An 18,883-nucleotide genomic window follows, 5' to 3' on the forward strand; every position below is an offset into this window, starting at 1 on the left:
GGCTCAAATAACCATACTGAACAAACAGTTGCTTTACTATGGTCATCTGCAGAAAACTTGCACTGTGATTAACAATCTCGGTTGAAATAGACATAGTACTTAAATGAGAAAATCAAGGAATATCTGTACAACAGAGGAAAATGAAACCCTGAATAGTCACAGTCACATGACTTTCATATACCCTCTCAAAAAAATTATTGCAGTTCTTTAACTTCATTTGATTTCAGCAGGTTTTGATCACACAGTATTATTTCCCTACTTGCATTTCCTCTTTAGTGTGTCCAGTGTTCTCTAAAGACCTGCATCGTCTTTTTTCAGCTCTGATGACCTTCACAGACACTGAGATGAACTGAAGATGTGCCATTCTGAAATGTTTCACAAAGAGTGGCCAAGAAAGGTAGCAAGCTAAATTTTGCAAACATGTAAAATATATAATCCTCCAGCTACGTAAAATACATACAGCCTTCTGCTGTAGCATCTTAAGCTACATACAGACAGCTGGATGTTGTAATTTAGCCGTAGCCACATGGAGAGAGGTTAGCATGGAGCTGCATCCCTCCAGAGATACTCTGGGAGACTGTACCTTCTCTGACATCCCACTAAAAGCACACACTGCTCTCTTTTTGCAGGCCAAGCCAGCTGCACAGTGCGAAAGAAAAAAGCTGGCTATGGCTCTGCTTCTTCCCTTCTGTTTTTAAGAAGATACAAGGCGGCACATGGGGAGGAGGTCCAAAGCAAACTTGCCCTATGTTACAGCTATATTTTAGGTCTGCAGTTCATTCACGTGCGAGGTTTGTCTTCCAGGCTGTAAACTCCTTACGTTAGAATGTACTTAAACTCTTCAGAGTTGAAACTGTAGCTTTAGCTGTGACCTTTACAGCACATAGTATGCTACCAGCACATAAACAAGATAATATAACCCCTTAAACATGTTTAGCTTCAGTAAGGTTGCACAGCTGTTTGAGAAGTAAAGGCTGAGCAAGCAAAAGTAGTATCCATAGAGTGGGAACTTTAAGCCTCACGGAGACCTCTTTGTTCTCTTAGGAGGTTAAATTACATACTCTGTCCAGTCATGAAACAGCTTAAACATTATCTCACGTGGGCTTCCCAAATCAGTGCTCCTGTATGTGCCACAACTTTACTGAAACACTGTGCCGGAGAATTTAACACCAAGTGGTCAATTAGTATTTCAGACCCTGGCTCAGTTGCAGGGACTAGATTGGGTGCTCAGAATATAATTTATATGGTATTTTATTTGTCATTTTTCATACAGGCACCAACTTATTAAAGTTTTGGTTGGGTGCCTTTGTTGTCTTACTAATTTTGCTTGTTTCATATTACTAAAATAAAACAGTATCAATAAATCTGAAATGCCAAATATTTATGTTAGAAAAAAAATTACAGTATAACAAACTGTGCATCAGGCAGATGGATTAAGATCTCAAAATACACATCAGAATAAGATAGCTTTCTGTTCATTCACCGAAAAATATAAACAGTTTAAATTGAAGCTTTCCTTTTGGTAAATAAGGACGCAGGGCTGTCACTCTCATTCAGGAAAAAATACTGCAGCTGTACGAGGTATTACCACCTCATTTGCTTTTTACTAGCAGTTTTCCAAGGACAGCTGTCCCGCTAGCAGAGCAGAAAGCCTTTCACAGCAGAGACACCTTTCTTACTTTCCTTCTCTGGCAACTTAAGCTGGCTGTGAATGGAAATGGCTGAGGCAAGCGCGTGCATGTTCCCTTCTCTCGGTGCCATGGCAGAACAGAACCTTCTGCGGTGCAACAAATGAGATGCCTTGGGGGAGCAATATTTGAAACCATCATGGAGAGACATGCCGGGCCATAAATGAAGTGGGAGAGAGATACTGTGCACTGCATATTCTGAGAGACAGATCCAGTAAATACTTATGCACTTGTTAAGGTATCTGTGAGGTATCAGCTGTCTGAGAGGCTGTGAAGAGTATTTGTCTTATTTGAATTTGTATCTAAGCCACCTTAAGCCAAGCGTGTTAATAGGATGTCTGAATCCCTCTGCATTCATAATAGCTCTTGTGTAAATAAAAGGGAGAATATTATGCAGAAGTACTTACTGAAGCATCAAAAGGGATAGTTTGGCTTTGCTTATCAGGTATGGGCTTTCTGATACTGCCTTCTCATCTGTGGTACATTTTTTCAGAATCAGAATGACCTAACAAAATTATTTTGAAAAGGCCTGCAGTACAAATTGTATCAAATAATGACATAATTCTCTACTTACTTTAAATAGCTTATTAGAAATAATGTTTAACTTCAGAAAGTATAGAACATTTAGCACCATTATTGCTTCCTATAATGCTACGTCTTTAAGAATTTTAAATTAAAATCTGTCATTATAGAATATTTTTGCTCTTCTCTCCCCTTCTGCTTCTTCCTCTCATCTCTCAAATGCTTTTGAGGGTTCATTTGCTTACTACTTCAGTGTCTTTCAAGCTAAATTTACTTAATTTAAAAGTACTGCTATTCACTCACAACTTTTAGCCCTTAAATACCCAGCATTTCATCTATCTGATGAGGTTGTTCCTCAGCTAAGAAACACACATCAGCAATGATAAAGATTTGATATTGAAAGTCACTTAATAGCTCTGCAGTTGAAGTTTTGCCTGGAGTGGAGTATAAATCACCACACTTGCAGTTGCTTTAGCTATGTAAGGCCACCAATGCTAGAAAGTGATAAAAGATGAATTTTGCTGGGTAACAGCAATATATCTGGGGCTATGTACAGAAGCAGGCCTTTAAAACAAGGCCATACCTACAAGTTAATATCCGTCACACAGATGCACTTTGAAAATGGTGTGTTCTGCTTTTCAGAAGCCTGTAATTGTGTGCAGTCAAAAAATTTGCGATTGATAAGGTGTGGTCCTATTTGTCCTTTTTGTTGGCAGCATGCAAGACGACAGTTTAGAATCCTCAACTTCAATATCTCAACTTCTGAGAGAAAGTTACTTAGCTGAAACTAAACATCAAGGGAAGAGTGAAAGAAGCAGATCAGAACCAGCTTCTCATAATTTCCATTATGGCAACTCTTCTGGTGATGCAGATGAGGTAGCTGCCCAAGATGACCTTCCAGATCTCTCTGCCTTTTTGAGCCAAGAGGAGCTAAATGAAAGTGTAAACCTGGCAAGACAAGCTATTGATCAGAATCCACTGGAAACTAAACTGGATGAGTTTCAGGCACATTCACAGCAACCCCCAGATCAGCTGAAAAACACAGGAAAACACAAACAAATGGCCCAGTCTACAGCTCTGAAAACGTCAGACAATGGCCTGCACTCAAACTTTTGTCAGGACCATGTCAGAAACACAAAGGGCTCCAAAGCGAGTTCTCAAGATCTAAAGAAACATCTCCCTTCTGAATCAGAATCGAAAAAGCAATTCCTAAACAAGGCAGCAGATTTTATTGAGGAGCTCTCCTCGCTTTTCAAAGCTCACAACTCTGAAAGAATAAGACCCCGAACATGCAAAAACTACAGAGGCAAAACTGATTCCAAGAATAAGCCTACTCAGAAAGGTAGCTCTAGCCCATCTAGCACACCAGAAAACAGAGAAAGGCTTTCCATTCCAGCACCTCAAGATTTGGAAAAAAAAGCAGAGAAAACATTTGAACAAACAGATGATCAACAGGCAGCAAACTTGGCATCTATCAATCAGTTAACAAGTGCAGAGCTAAAAACTGAGTCAGAGTCTGCATCTGTGTATTCTGATGAGCCTATTGGACAACCACCACGCTTTACCCAAAAATTGAAGAGCAGGGAAGTTCCTGAAGGAACCAAAGTGCAATTGGACTGCATTGTGGTAGGAATCCCAGCACCTGAAGTCAGGTAAACATATTCTGCACTTGTCATTCTGTATTTCTGTAACAGTAGGCATATGCCTTACTCTTTCCAGATAATTTGATGCATATGTTTCAGTAATCTGTAGCAGAAGTCTCTTGATCTTGGTTATTAATATCAATTAAGAAAAAAAATTGCTTTCTTTAAATCATACAAGGAGTTACTTATATTTTAAGACAACATATTTTGGGACGCATTACTTTCTTTGAATTTGAGAACTGTTTTTAAATACCGTACTTCCATAATTAAAGAAAGTGCTAACTCCCTAGTCAGACATGTTAGTTATCTTTATGGAAATGAAGATTGATTGTGTAAACTGGCTAAAACCACCAATGGCCATGAAAACTCATGCTTATGTCTGAAGTTATTTGAGATGAGTGGATACAGGATCCTATAAACCAAAACCACGCATACATGAACAGAAAGGAAAGGAGTTCATTTAAGTTGTTATACAAATAACCAGGAGCACTACAGTTCTAGTTCAGATTCTGACAAAGATTCTGCTGTGACTTCAGAAAAACCACTTCTGTTTTATCAAGTGTAAGATACCCTTAATAACTGATATTTACTCATGTTCTGCGACTAGCCTGTTAATTCTGATGCTTCTGTTTTCACCTGTATCTATGAGGATTTTGAAAGTTAAATAAGTAACATTTGCAAAGATCACTGGAGATGAAAGGAAATGTGAAAAAGCTACACCCTATTCATCAATGACATTAGTGAAATGAGAAACAGATTATTGTAACTTTTAAATTTATCTTGAAAATTCTTAGATCTCATCAGCATTTCTAAATCTAAATTTGTTCATATAGAGCTCATTAGTCAAATTTACCTCCCACTTACAGTGGTGGAATTATATTTCCTTTGCTGGGACTGTACCAATCCAATAGAAAGAAAAACTCCATCCATCTTTTAGAGATGTACCATACATTTTTGCATCCTAATATCTGCAGTATCATAAATAGTTACCCTTAGTCTAGATGATTGCCTATCCTTTTACAGGCATTTTTAAAATCTGTGTTGCTTTTCTATATATTGAAAAGAACTATTTGCATCTTCAGCATTTAAGTAAAGGACTCTCAGCTTCAGAGATGGTCCGCTTTTTCCAGTTGTCAACTCATTGTCTTCCTTATATAGTTCAAAATGCTGAGTACAGCACTACTACCACTTCTACTGCAGTCAATACCTTATATCATCCTTCTCACTGAACTAGTAGGCACAATCATCAAATGAAAACTATCTCAACATCCAAAGACAAAAGCTCCAAAGATTTTTGTGGTAAAGAATCTTTGTCTTCCACTCCCTTGGACTTTTGGCATGTCAGCTGCTAATATTTCAGAAGGAAGAAGCTTTTACAGTGCACTATTAAGTACACAGGAACAAGGATCTACAAATGAATCCTCTTGTTATGAACTGCCTTGTCATGAAGACAAGAAGTTACCCAGTTCATAGGATCCCTGAATTGTGACTGCCAGACCATGTTGCCCCTCTAGTGCTTTCAGCAGTAACATGTAGGTTCTCAGTCCCTACCAAGACCTTGACTGTGGTGCCACACAGGGTCTCTTCTCCACGACAGGAGTGTGAACTTCCAAAGGACTAAATGATTTGTTTATAGAAGAGGAATCTGTTCTAAAGCTGGAGGAAATACCTTGTTTGGAAAGAATATGATTTCTACTATGCTTCATGTCTAAACTCACTGCTTTAACAATTTTGAGGCATCCCCTTGGTGAAGGTTATTGCCATTAAAAATGTTGTATTGTGTTCAGCCCTTAAATTCATAGAGGAGTCTGATTAAAAGACAAGGGTGCCAGAAATTTGAGGGGTTTTGACAGAAAACAGACAGGAAATCATCACCTCCTAGATATTAGTAACACTCTCTGAAGACTTCTCTTGATTATAAAGACTTTGAGACTTACTACTCCAGGCACTTGTCTTGATAAATTTTTTTTATATTAAAAATGTCAGTAGCATCCCTGGACATGAGAAATAACTTTTTTTTTTCTCTCATCATTCGTAGTTTATAACACAAGGAAAACAACTGAAATAATCTTCTCTCACATATATAGACACGTACACAAACTTAGTCTGTCTCGCTTTATATTAAAAAAAGGTGAACACTAAATTGCTTGTTTATAAACATACACTCCAGTGCACAAAGTTAATTTTATGTAGTTCTCCAGAAGGCCACAACACCATCCTTATAACAGCACATCATGCCCATGCCATTGACATATACACAGAACTGACAAGGTGTTCATGCCAAGTTTAGGCATTTAACAACTATCTGAATTAGAAGCTGACACTATAAACTCACCGCTCGCAAGGGCAGATCGGAGAACCCAGGAACAATGACTCATCCCATGGAGTATCCAGGGATGGCCAGGATGCCTATGCACCCAATCCAGGGACTGCTTGATTCCACAAAATTGGATGAGAGCTACCTTTGTAACTTGGGTCTGTTTTCATCCCAACAAAACTGAAGCTTTTGCACTGAAATTTCTATTTCAACATTTGATTTTGTTTATCTTAAATAACAAAATAAGCTACTTATGTGAATGACAGTCACTACAGGAGCTGTTACACTTTTATAGAATAAGCATCCATCAGACCTTTCCAATGATAATACACTGCTGTCAGGCACTGTACCGCTCCAAACAGAAATGCACACTTGGTTTACTGACTTATGCTTGTAGACAGATCACGGTCTTAGAGGAGCTAACACAGAAGTCCAAAACTCACACGCTGATGCCCCAAGGCCAGGGGAATTAGGGACAAGGAGAAAGAAGTCCCATAGGGAAAGTCAGTCCCAAGCAGACAAACTCAAGAAAAATATCAGGCTCAGCTTTCAGTTTCACAATTTAAACCAACAAAGAAAAGATAAATCACAAGGGGGTAAGTTTGAACTCCCTCTCCCCTTCTGTGTGTGTGTGTGTGTGTATGTATGTGCTGTATTAAGGGGAAATCTGGGAATGTTAGCTGCTTGAACAGTTTCCTGATTGTAACTGCTAACAAAACTTTTGCCCTGTTCATCCAGGAGTCTTTCAACTCTACCAATGTGTAGGAGTAACACTAGGAAAGAGTGTAAAAAAATTCACTTGCCTGAGTGATAAATATGCATGTGCTTACAGTGATCATGGCCTTTTTAGTCACTGCTACAGCATGAGGAAACCAGAATATATAACGTACTTTAGGGTATGTGTTCCATTAACCATAAGGACCATGAGAATGAAGGGTTTTTTTACTAAAAATACTGCTTGTCTTTGATCTGCTGTGCAAAGCTTCCATAATAGTGAAGGAAGCATCTTGTTGGCCATAGCTGTGCAACTCTATCCAGGACTAGGCTCAGAACTGGCAACCATCTTGCTTTGAGGGTAACAGTTTTCTGAGGTTCATGGTGAGTTAGTTCAGTATCTGTGGAGCTGGACAAGAAGAGAATTCTAACAGTTAAGCAAGAGAGATAGAAAAATCAGTTGATGAAAGAAAGCTTAATGCTGACTGGCTTCAAAGCACGATTCCTTCTTCCCTCAATTTAGCTGAATGACAAAGCTCAGGAAACCAGCATCTTTTGGACACACATGTGCTAGTGCATGCTTGCCTGCGTCCTTTGACTTAAAATGGACTTCCTAACCACAGAAGGGAATTCCAAGTTACTTATAATGCTTATAATATAAACACTTAGGACATAGAAGTGGTGCTGTGGGAACCCAGAGAATTGTGAAACAAGAACAAGATTCAACAAGCTCTGTAATGTAGTTTCTCAGTCAACACTAGGAGCAATCAGACGGTTAAACTGATGTAATGGAGATTGTAAGAGAGAAATTAGAGACAGGAGATTTAGAAAGAAGCTCATCACAGGAACAGAAAGGACTGGAAAATATGACAGACAGTTACCATGTTTGAAAGCAATACAGTACAAAACAAAATTGATGATGTAAAAAATGGTGTAAATGACATTCACGATGGATCAGGGTGAAAATATCACTGGCAATGATAAAGCAGTATAATTTACAGGCTTGGTAGGTACCTATCTGGTGTATATGAGAGCTCATTGAGGGACAGAAAACTGGATGGTGGAGCAAAAGAAGAAACTGGGAACTGATCTGAAACATCACTATATGGAAAGCTAAATCCTGCTTGGCTGAATACAGACAGACCCATCCAGCTGCTTTTCGAGATAACTCAGCCTTGATGTAACAAAGCCACATGGTCAGAGGACGCTTATTAAGCCTACCTATCTAGAAAGAAGTTTCAATGAAAAGTTACCCATTTTCAGTATCATCTGCTGAATGCAATGTCATAGAAGAGACAAACAAGGATTGATACTATAGTATATGGGCCTCTAGCTAGCTCAAACATTAGCTCTCTATTAAAGAGCACTACTAAAGTTATTGATTGATTACTTTACTCTGACTATACTGCAGGTTAGAAATTTGCATTTAAGAGAAGTGTGTAGCATATTTCCAAAGTGTTAAAGGCTTTGGTGACCTTCTTCTCATGCTTCCTTCTACAGCTCTGTTTCTGTATGTGTAATGATAGGTGTGACATTCACTCCTCTCTGTGAAGAGAGCACTCCTTATTCCCTCAAGTTCAGAGGTGCCTACATTTTTCCAAACTGTTTGGCACATCACTCCTAGGTTAATTTTACTTATGAATCACATTGCATGGTTTGGCATACACAGCTATCCTGGAAGTGTCATGAGGATTTGATGTTCTAAAAACAGGCTGTATGTCATAAGGTTTCCATGAAAACATTCTTTAACATAGGCACACAAAGCTTAAAAAGTGCATTTTAGTGCTGCTTTGTTTAAGGAGACTAGATCTGCAACTAATCACAGATTTTTAGAGACTCTGAAGCCACTTAAGAATGATTAAGTTTTTTTCCTTCTGGATGCCAAATGAAAACATTTATCTGTTTTAGTGCTCAAAGTCTAGAGAGCCAAATTTCTCTTACATGCAACTCCAGTCAAATCAATGGATTGAGACCTGGGATGAATTTGGCACAGAGGATGACGCTGCTAGTGCTTAATGTGAACCTGCCTTGTATGACGAAGCTATCATTACAATTCATGGCAGGAATGAAATGTCAGTGACAGAGAGTATTGCTACTTCAGTCATGCCACGTATCTCAATGTCAGAACTCCCCTTAGAACTGACATTTCATTGCTACCACGTACAACATTCTGATGGTAAGAATAAAATAAAATGTTAATAAGCAAGGAGTAGATATAGCCATACCAAAGATTTACCTAAAGCTTAATTTCACAAGAGAGAATAGTTTTCCATTTATAAGCACTGCAAAGAGATAACACACATGTAGCATGCTCTTTTTCTTGGCTTAATCCCAAAATATTTTAACATTATGGTGAAAATAATAACTAAAGAACACATTGCATAGGAGAACTAAATACAGATTTGAAACAGAAGTTTATTTCTGAAGTTTTAAATCCCTTATGTTGCAGATTTTGGACTAGTCAAAGGGAAAAATAACTGTAAAGAAGAGAATTGACTCAATCCTGCTTCACTGTCTGAGTCTGCTAAAGGAATATACTACTCACTTACTACTAAAACAACTGGAAGAAATAGCTTACATGGTGTTTTTAAATTTGCTTATAGGAAATTAGAACTGTTTCTCACAAAGGCATGCCATAAAGACTTATCTCTACACAAACACAACAGGTTAATTGGGAAAGCTGATCAGTAATAACACAAAGACTTCTTATATCTTACTGGTGATTATATCACAGCTTTTCATGTAATGTGTTTTGGTTTATGTGTCACTTGAGTGAGGAGCCACATTTGAGTGGACACAAAAATATATCATCACTATACTATGTCAGCTATTTTAATGTTCTGAAAAGATGTTGCTGAAAATGAGATCAAATTATAGAACACGGGTATTCTCTTTAATAGTTTTTCATATCTGCTAAAGCTAACATGCTAAAACAAGGCTGCATTATAAGGAAGAGGCATGAGGTAGGTATATAAAAAGACATGAGTAAGTGCCATGACTCACATCCCAAAGTACACAGTTGCCTACATGAATTACACGCCTAAAAGGCAACTTGTACATTCATATACCCAATTTGTACTTATAGTCATACAACTGTGCATGAACCGTAGGTCTTCTCTCCTGAAAATGTGACCATTGTCAATTATCACCAATTGCAAATCTTAGAAACAGCAAAAGAATAAGCCATATTGTACGTAGAATAAAAAAAATATCCCCCTTTGGGATCACAGGAATCCTATATAATTTCCTGGCCTGGAACTTAAACATGGCACTAATCAATTTCAAAGGACCTTTTCAATCAACCCTGTAATGCACATTACCATACTTCTCCCTTGGGACTGCTAAACATTTCCCTCTCCTTACTCATGGTAAAGTTGTTCCTTTATCCCAGGCACTGGATGTTTTTGTTCCGGATACCAATGACCCCGCTACTAGCTATGGTGTCTGTATCTACATGTTTATAAGGTCATCACTGAACAGAAAAGCAAATGTGATATGCGCTTCTGGGGAGATAGTCAAAAAACCCCCACTGTATCTCATTATTAGTGGGGAAAATACCAGATTTGGGCAAGTCATTAAGGACAAAGCATAAAATTGATGTAGTCGTTCTTCCTGTTTGAAGAGGTTTGTATTAGAGGATCTGAAGGTTCCTGACTGGACTATGATGGAATATGAACACTATATCTCTATGAGAAAAAGCTAGAAAGATCATTATTTTTAAAGGGAATGTATTTTGAAAGGAAGTGTAAACCAATTCTTTCAAAATAAAGGTGACATATAAAAAGCAGGATTTGCGAACTACATGTTAGTGAAGAACTATACAAACTAATCTACTAGAAAATAATGGTAATGCTACTGCAATAGTGAAATCATTTAAAAGAGAGGTAGTTTGTAAATAATCATTTGAAGACCAGAGATTTCATCTTTTAAAAATTATTTTTAAGTGCTGCTTCACACCTTCTAAAAAAGATAATGATTAGATACACTGGAGATATATATGAATATACATACACGCATAAATTCGCTCTGTTCTTATAGTCTTCCGTAAGTGTCTGCTTCTGGCCATTGTCAAGACAGCATGCTGGATAGGTGGACTTGTAGTCTGAGCCAGAACACCCTGTAAGTTCTTATTTATCTTTTTACATGTGCAAGCTCACCTGGCATCCTAGAATATGTGCTGATGTTATTACTCCCATTTGTATGATATCAGCTGTCTCTTACATTTCCAAAGGTGCTGCATGTTGTATGGGTTTGGTTAATATCCAGAATGCTGTCTATAATTGTATCGTGAAGCACCTTAAACAAGTTCCACTGAGGTTTGAGAAGTAGCATGAGTGGCTGCTGAAAGCTATCCTGGAGTAAAGTAATCTCCGAGGCAGATTGTCCATTGACAGAAAGTTCCTCAGAACATCTCATTTTGCCCACCAGAGTGGTAGAAAACCTAGGAAATTAACTAATTCATACTTCAAAGGGACAGAGAAATACTCCCTTAACCTTGTGGCTCACGTTGAGTTCAAGTAAACATCTGTGGCAATTTAAGATGCAGCTGCAGCCTCTTGACTGCCCAGTCCCTTCTTTTACAGTTAACACTTACCAAAAGTGATAGATAGGAGGATTTGTATGGTTCAGTTATCCTGGATCCACGTCTGTTGTCCTGGCACAAACCCATTTCTCATTAGACTAGAACTGGGGCAGCTGGGGCTGGGAGCACCTTTGAACCTGCCCTCCTTGCTTCAGAGCAAGAAACCTCCAGCAAAGAAGCCAGCATCAGGATTTTAGCATTTTAAAGTACTGCTGCCAGATCTGCAAGAGCTTGTCTATCAGAGCCCTAAGGCTCAAATGGAATAGAAATTAGTAACTTTGGTTGAAGTTCTTTGCATCAAGCAGTGCCAGTTTCTCATTGGCAAAACCCTGCAACAAGGATGTGGATGTATTTTAGTGAAACAAAGCTGTACTTCAGCAGTGAAATGTCAGGGAAGAGACCTGGGACATTTTGCACCCTACTGGCATACTCTTTTAACATGATACTACATGACTTCCCATTGCAATTGGAAATGTTAAATTCATAAAAGTAATTTTCTTAGACCCATTTTCAATTCCTGTTACAGTGGGGGGCTTGCAAAAGAGGATAACCAAGCAGATGTAGACATGAACAAAGCCCCTTAAGTTCTAGCTCTCTAGCTACAGAGGTTTGCCTTTCTAAAAGCGGAAATTGTGTTAAGCAGTATGATTCATTCCACAGTGCGCGAGCTTCCCTCCATAACAGGCAGACCTGTACGCTTTCCAAGCTGTACATTCAAGTCAGTTGACTGTACAGCTACAGATTACACTAATGTGCAACTCAAAGGGGACTGGGGAATGCCCTGGCTACTTTAAGAAAGCCATGTTGGACAGCTAGGGCTGACGGTGCACAAACTGTGCATGGTTTACTTCTTAGCTATGTAATCAGCATTTAAGTTCCATATTTGTACTCCTTCATACTTCATAGTCTTTTTAAGCTTCTTTTTCAATTCTACATTATACTTCTATTAAATTCTGGTTTCCCATTGGTATGGGCTGTCTTATAGGTTTGGTTTTTTCTAATATACTAATTTGGGGTTTTCTTCATGCTCAATTTGTAGCACAAAATGTTGTAAAAAGTTGTGCTTCAAAGAGGTGAATATAATTGAATGGTTAAACAAACATATTTCTTAATGTTTCTCTAAAGTATCTGAGATGGAAATCTATCAAATTACCTTATAGCATGAGCAAGGAAATAGGAATTATTACAATTTATTACTCAAAAACCTATCGTTATCCTTTCCACAACTAATCTTATTTGCTGCAATATATTATAGTAAATACATTTGTCATTGCTTTGATATCATTTGTATGCACTCAAAAGCTAGCAGGTACTTTTGCCAAGTTACCATATAAAGATGGATGAAACAATTACTCATTTTAAAAAATCAATTGAATAAAAAATGTTATCAGTATGACAGCCCCCACCCACACACGCACAAGATTCATAAATCAACCATATGCAGTTAAGAAAGAAGCAGTAAACAGAAAATACAAATATTTTTGTAGCATTTTATATCTATCTATATTTATGAGAAAAGTTACGGTGAAGATGAATGCACCACAGTTTGGATTTTCAAAATTACCTAGTTATCTAAAAATACAGGTATTTCTGAGTATTATTCCAAACATTTAACTCTGGATCCCTATAAATAGTACTACACCTTCTCTATAAAACCTAGTTTGTCTTATTAAATTTCATTCTGGTTCTGCAAACCCACCTGCTTTTTCTCTTTCTGTTCTGTCTTTTCCATATGAACAAGCAAGAGCAATCAGGCCTGCTCTCCCCTCCTATCAGCTCTCAGGTTGAGCTGACGGTTACCATCATTAACACATCCTGTGGAGCTGTCTTTTCAGGTCCTGCTTTGACTTTTGCTTGAATTCCTCCATTTTCTGCTGAAACAACCCTTCTGAACACTGGGGGACTTAGGAATGCCTTAGATGAGAGCATAAAGTCTCTAACGGGCCCAATATAATCCTGGATGTGTAGCTGGGTTTCTCTTTTAAATACAGCAATATGATACAGAAAAGAATTCAAGGTCCAGATATCTCACTGGCCATGTCCCTGTAAGGAAGTGCCTCTATATTGTAGTAGATCACTTCTCTTTCCTTGTGATACACTTATGCCATCTTTTAGAAAAATCAAATTGTCTTAAATATACGACAAAACAAACAGCAACATTACAGTAAATCTCAGTCACATTCTGAATCAACATGAACTTTGGAATCACAAGTTTGAGCGAAATTTGTTTACTTAGGGGTTGGGGGTTTTTTGCTATAGTTTAAGGCACAACACAGATCTGAACATACCTCAAGAGAAATTCAGACCTGGACTGATAGCATTCCAAATTCAGAGCTCTCCTGCCCTACTACTGAAATCTGTATAACAAGAAAAATATGTGCTAGAGTCACTTACATAAACTAGTTAGTATGTTTAAATACTGCAAAGAAAGGAGCTCTATTATTTGCTGCAATTTAATATTATGAAAACCATAAATAATTTATTCCTGTGGCTGGTGATTCAACACTTGCCTGCAGTATGCTGTCAGAATCTTCCGTCTAAAACTCACCCATTTTACCATCAGAAAGACTTCCAACATTGTCATTCTAGTTGTCAAGTTGTTTGCATTAATAAACAATATTTTTTTGCCTTGCAGGTGGTACTGTGAAGGGAAGGAGCTTGAAAACTCACCAGACATTCAAATTATCCAGTCGGGTGATCAACACTCATTGATTATTGTTGAAGCGTTTGAGGAGGATACAGGGCGTTACTCGTGCTTTGCTTCAAACATCTATGGAACGGACTCCACTTCTGCGGAGATTTACATAGAAGGTAAAGTTAGAATTGCTGTGGAAATTGCTTGTGGAAATTGGTCATACAGGATTAAGATACAATTATGTATTTTGTATGTTAACGGTGTAATAGATTTGTCACAAAAAATACATTGCAGGGTGTCAACAGTTTTCATCATTATTAACATATTTATTATTTCTCTGTAAAATACCCTCAGACAAGCAACTGCTCTTTACATATAATGTTATTGTGTTGCTTCCCAGAGATTTTATACATCTCACTGCAAGATTGAAGTCTAGAAATATTCAGATTCTGATGCCACCTTATATGTTTTGTCTGTGGTATTCTATGGAAATAGAAGAACCTAAACTGTGTCTCTAATTCTTATTCAAACCCTTTTCCCTACAGTCATTATTACAAACTGAATAAAGGATAGTTTCATCCTAACCCACTACTGGGACCTTGTAGCCAAAATAAATATGCCAGCAGTTTGATAATTTACTTGCACAATAGATGCTGTAAATAAAACAGAATATATATCTGCAGATGTTGGTCTCTTTGCCTTCTCCTTATACTTTTTAATATAACCTGCTTAGCTTAAGAGAGGTCTCTTTGTTCTATTTCTTTTTAACACTTTCTTGGGTAAGGTTTTAGATTGCATCCATCATTGTGCTAGCAGGATTACAAATTTAATATAAAAATAGAGATTTTTTTTTTCCCTTTTGTCTTTTTTTCCATTTCTCAGGCAGAGAAACATACTACAAGTACCACCACTGACAACTGCAGGACCATTCATAAATTAAAGCACCTAACCTACTTAACACAAAGTTAATTTTGCTCATCTGTTATCTTCTTTCATGTCTATAATCCGATAGTGAAAGAACGAATCCTTTTTTAGTGTCTGCACTGCCCCTGACATTAATGGGAGATGTCTGTGCTTCGCAGGGATTTACTAGTTCTCAAGACTGGGGCCAAGGCCTGCTTTTACCTAGCTCAGTGGATGTTGGATGGAAGCCATGGCTGATGGAGATGCACACTGAAAATGCAAATTCCAAATGCAGTGAAGGCTGAACCAGAAGTGTAAAATGTCTCAGTAAGACAGCTGTTGGTAAACTGAGCTAGTATCTTCTCCAAACTGTGCTACAAGGCACTAGTTTAAGAATAATAGTTATGATTCCAGGTCTCTCTATTTTTTTTTTTTCCCTTTTTTAAAAAAACTGGTAGCATCAGGTGTCTGAGGAAAAAAAAGCTCTCACTTTATTCACAACAGCAATTACAGACTTAATCATACTAGTGGCATTTTAAAGAGAACCCAAGCAAGACCCAGGTGAACATTCACTCTTGGATGCTGTTTTCCTCATTTCAGTCATACCTTGTCCCAGATTTGCCTTATGTCAATAGCAGTTCTGCATCTTACACAATATGTAACGTTGGTTTGTTTCCACTACAATGTGAACTTTCGTTTTGGCATAGCTTTGTAATATATACCCTTAGGTGGCTCTAGAGGAAATTTGAATAAAGGTTTGTATCATTCAGAGATAAACTTCTCCAGAAACCCATCTGCTAAGTGATTACTTTTTCCTGTTTTACAGGAGTCTCTTCTTCTGACTCTGAAGGTGAAATCATCAAAGACGAAATGGATCAGTAAGTTTAAAATCAATTACATCTTCCATATGTCCTACAGTTAAAAAACCCCACAAGTGTAGACATTTCAGTTTCCATTAATATTTTGCAACTTCCAACAGGTTTTTGGTTGGAATTTGTTCAGATGGTTTTTGTTGGGTTTTGTTAGTGTGTTCGTTTGTTTGCTTTACAAATAGTATGGAACAAATACACATTTGCTTGTGTGTCTTTAAGTTTAGCTTCAGAATTGAAAATTAAATACTAAACATAAGAAGAAATATGTTACCTTAAAGATTAAGCTACTAAAATTAATTTACTAAACCAGATGTCACTTGACCAGACCCAACAGAAATGCCAATTTAAGTGTCTGACTTGGAAAAAGTGTGTAGGAAAATTTCTCAGATGAAAATATGGTACATCGTGTAGTTCTTCGCAGAAGATGGCTATACATGGATTGTTCAGATTTAAGATAAGGAAATTAATACATATGAGCTAGAGTAAACTGAAATGATGGGTCTAAAAGACTACTTAATTATAAAAAGAAAGAAAAAGTGTCAGATGTAATCTAACATCTGGGAAATAATTTTATTTTTCCTAAATGAAATCCGTTCCCTGTGCATTTAGAATGTGACCCAATGCTGTTAAAATCTATAGTCTTTCAGAATCAAAGTCTTTGTATTAACTGGAAAGGGAGTCAGACTGGTTGAAAACTAAAATAACCAATCTCTTATTTTGAACTCCTTTGTATGCATTAATTCAACCCCAAAAGCAACCAGTGTTTAGAAAGAAGAAATTTTAATCATACAGACTCATGCACCTTTTTTTTTCCCCCATTATTTATTAAGGAGGGTTCTACTCATTACAAACGTAATTTTCTTTTAAAATGCAAATACCAAACACTGCAGTGTGTTTGACTGAAAACCTCAGGCTGATAGCAAACCCTCTCTTAGGTGATTTTTACTTCAACGTCATAAAAATACTCTGGATTGGATTGGTTTATGCACTTTGATAAATGTGTTTAATATAAAACTTAAGATCAAGAAGATTTCAAAAGGTTTGGGCCGAATTGCTAAGTTTTTCATAGTTCTAGCTCAGACTTTTCCAAATGTCTCAGGCATAACGTTTTTTCTTATTAATCTCATTAGGTGTTACTGTAGTGTTGGCCATGATCCTGACCACTTGATGGCATCTCTAAGTTGCTTACCTCATTAAATTGTGAAGTAATGTATTGCATTCTGTATTTCTTAGAAAAAACAGAATGCTGCTCTGACATTGTAGCAGGATGTCCTCAAATGATAGAATTATGAAAGATCAGGTATAATCACAGTGTCTTTATTTTTGCTTAGCTTCCAGGTGTCGTCACATGAATCTGAACACCTGTAATTAAAGGGAATTAATATGTGAATAGGTGCAAAAAAAAAATTCACAATTTCAAAAGAGAAATCAGTGATCATAACTATATATTAGTTCTGAGTAAGGCTTCCTCTGGTTTGAAGGCTGGCTTTCCTGGGGGGAACTGTGATACACTGCAGAGCAGTTAGTGCATACCTCAGACTGAATAAAAAGACCATCTCTTCATTGTCTGCAGTGTCTACTTAGCAATAAAAATAAACAGGGTCAACTCTTTTACTTCCATATGGAAACAGCCTAGAAAAAGTTAAGAGGTGTCAACCTGTATGCTACCAAAATTGCATGATATGTTGGTCAGGAAGCATACCTCTCTATTTTTCAGCAGTAAATTATTGAATCTGTATCCAAGCGGACCATGGTATTTTCATTACCTTATAGGCCCAAATCTTCATACAAAGTCAGGGAGCAGTGCAAGAGAAACTAGCACTGTCCTCTGAGAAACTAGCATTGCGCTCTCGTTCTGCTCAGAGCCAGTAACAGCGTCTTTCGAGCCACAGCTGGGTTAATCCAAGCCATTAATTACATTTGGTGTAACTGAACTAAGTACGAGAGATTAGAGTGGCAAGATATGCAGCCTGATTCTTATAAAATGGAGTTTACCTAGGAGTACGTATCAGTTTAGATCGACTGGAATTCAACCCCAGAAGTGAGGCTGGGGTTGGCATGTAACTAGGACAGACATAACTATGGGACATGCACACAGCTCTAGCTTCCAATTAGAGAACTTGTTTTTGGTTAATATTTCACAGCAAACCAAAGCCAGCTGACACCTCCTTGAATACAGCATCTCCTGTTGCTAGAACTGCAACCAAGCATCAAGAAACCTCCAAGGCACCATCTGCCCTGGTCCAGCCTGTGTCTGTACCTGTCCATCCTGTGTCAACACCAATTAATCAGGTAGGGAAGAGAAAATGGCGAATTTCAAGGACCAAAGGCAAGCTCTTAAAAAGGTGTTTCTTCTACAGTTTGTGGCTCAGAACCCCCCCCAATTTTCTAGTTTTTGCTTAGCTGTTGATCTTCGGCTCTGAACCTTACAGCCATACAGTAGCTGCACAGAGGGAAGAGATGTCCTGCCTACTTGCTAACCTTTAGCCCCTGGCAAAGGGAAGGGAACCTTTCATCCCCAGGTTACAGGCATCTCTGCGGCAGTGAGCAGAAGGAGCAGCTGCCGCTAGCTCAGCCAGCGGCGGGAACCTGGGAGCACTCCAGCAGGTCAAAGCCCGCATGCCGTGAAGGGCACTTGGATGTGCGAGTCAACTTCACATTGCACACTGACTCATTCACTTTCAATAGCAGCAGACTGTAACTTTTCCCTCTTCCTCTCTACGCAACTCACTTGAAATCATTTTCTTTCAATGAAACCTGTGTCAAGTTAAATCATTTCATTATGATGCTTACTTTATATGTAGGTATGCTTATTTATCACATAACATCTTAATATCCATACTGAAGCGTTTCTAATTAATGTTAGCATGCTTTTGGAGTCCTTTTTGTTGCAAACTATCAGAATATTCGTAACTGTGAATTCTTTCCTAATACAAAAGAAGAGCCATATCTACTTAAAAATAAAACAGAAAAGTCAATGAGAAACTCGCTTTACGTTGCCTTTTCA

General features: G+C 37.8%; 1 protein-coding gene across 1 annotated transcript in view; it reads left to right on the plus strand.

Annotated features, from left to right (window-relative positions):
• Positions 1–2,927: 2,927 nt before the first annotated feature.
• MYPN (myopalladin) overlaps positions 2,928–18,883 on the plus strand; it is a 49,480-nt gene continuing 33,524 nt past the window's right edge. The window contains exons 1-4 of the mRNA XM_042788725.1: positions 2,928–3,862; positions 14,102–14,277; positions 15,831–15,882; positions 18,021–18,168. Coding sequence (XP_042644659.1) covers positions 2,928–3,862; positions 14,102–14,277; positions 15,831–15,882; positions 18,021–18,168 — 1,311 coding nt within the window. The remainder of the gene's footprint in view (positions 3,863–14,101; positions 14,278–15,830; positions 15,883–18,020; positions 18,169–18,883) is intronic.

Source organism: Tyto alba, unplaced genomic scaffold (assembly GCF_018691265.1).
Source record: "Tyto alba isolate M040663 unplaced genomic scaffold, T.alba_DEE_v4.0 Super-Scaffold_1, whole genome shotgun sequence".
NCBI lineage: Eukaryota > Metazoa > Chordata > Aves > Strigiformes > Tytonidae > Tyto > Tyto alba.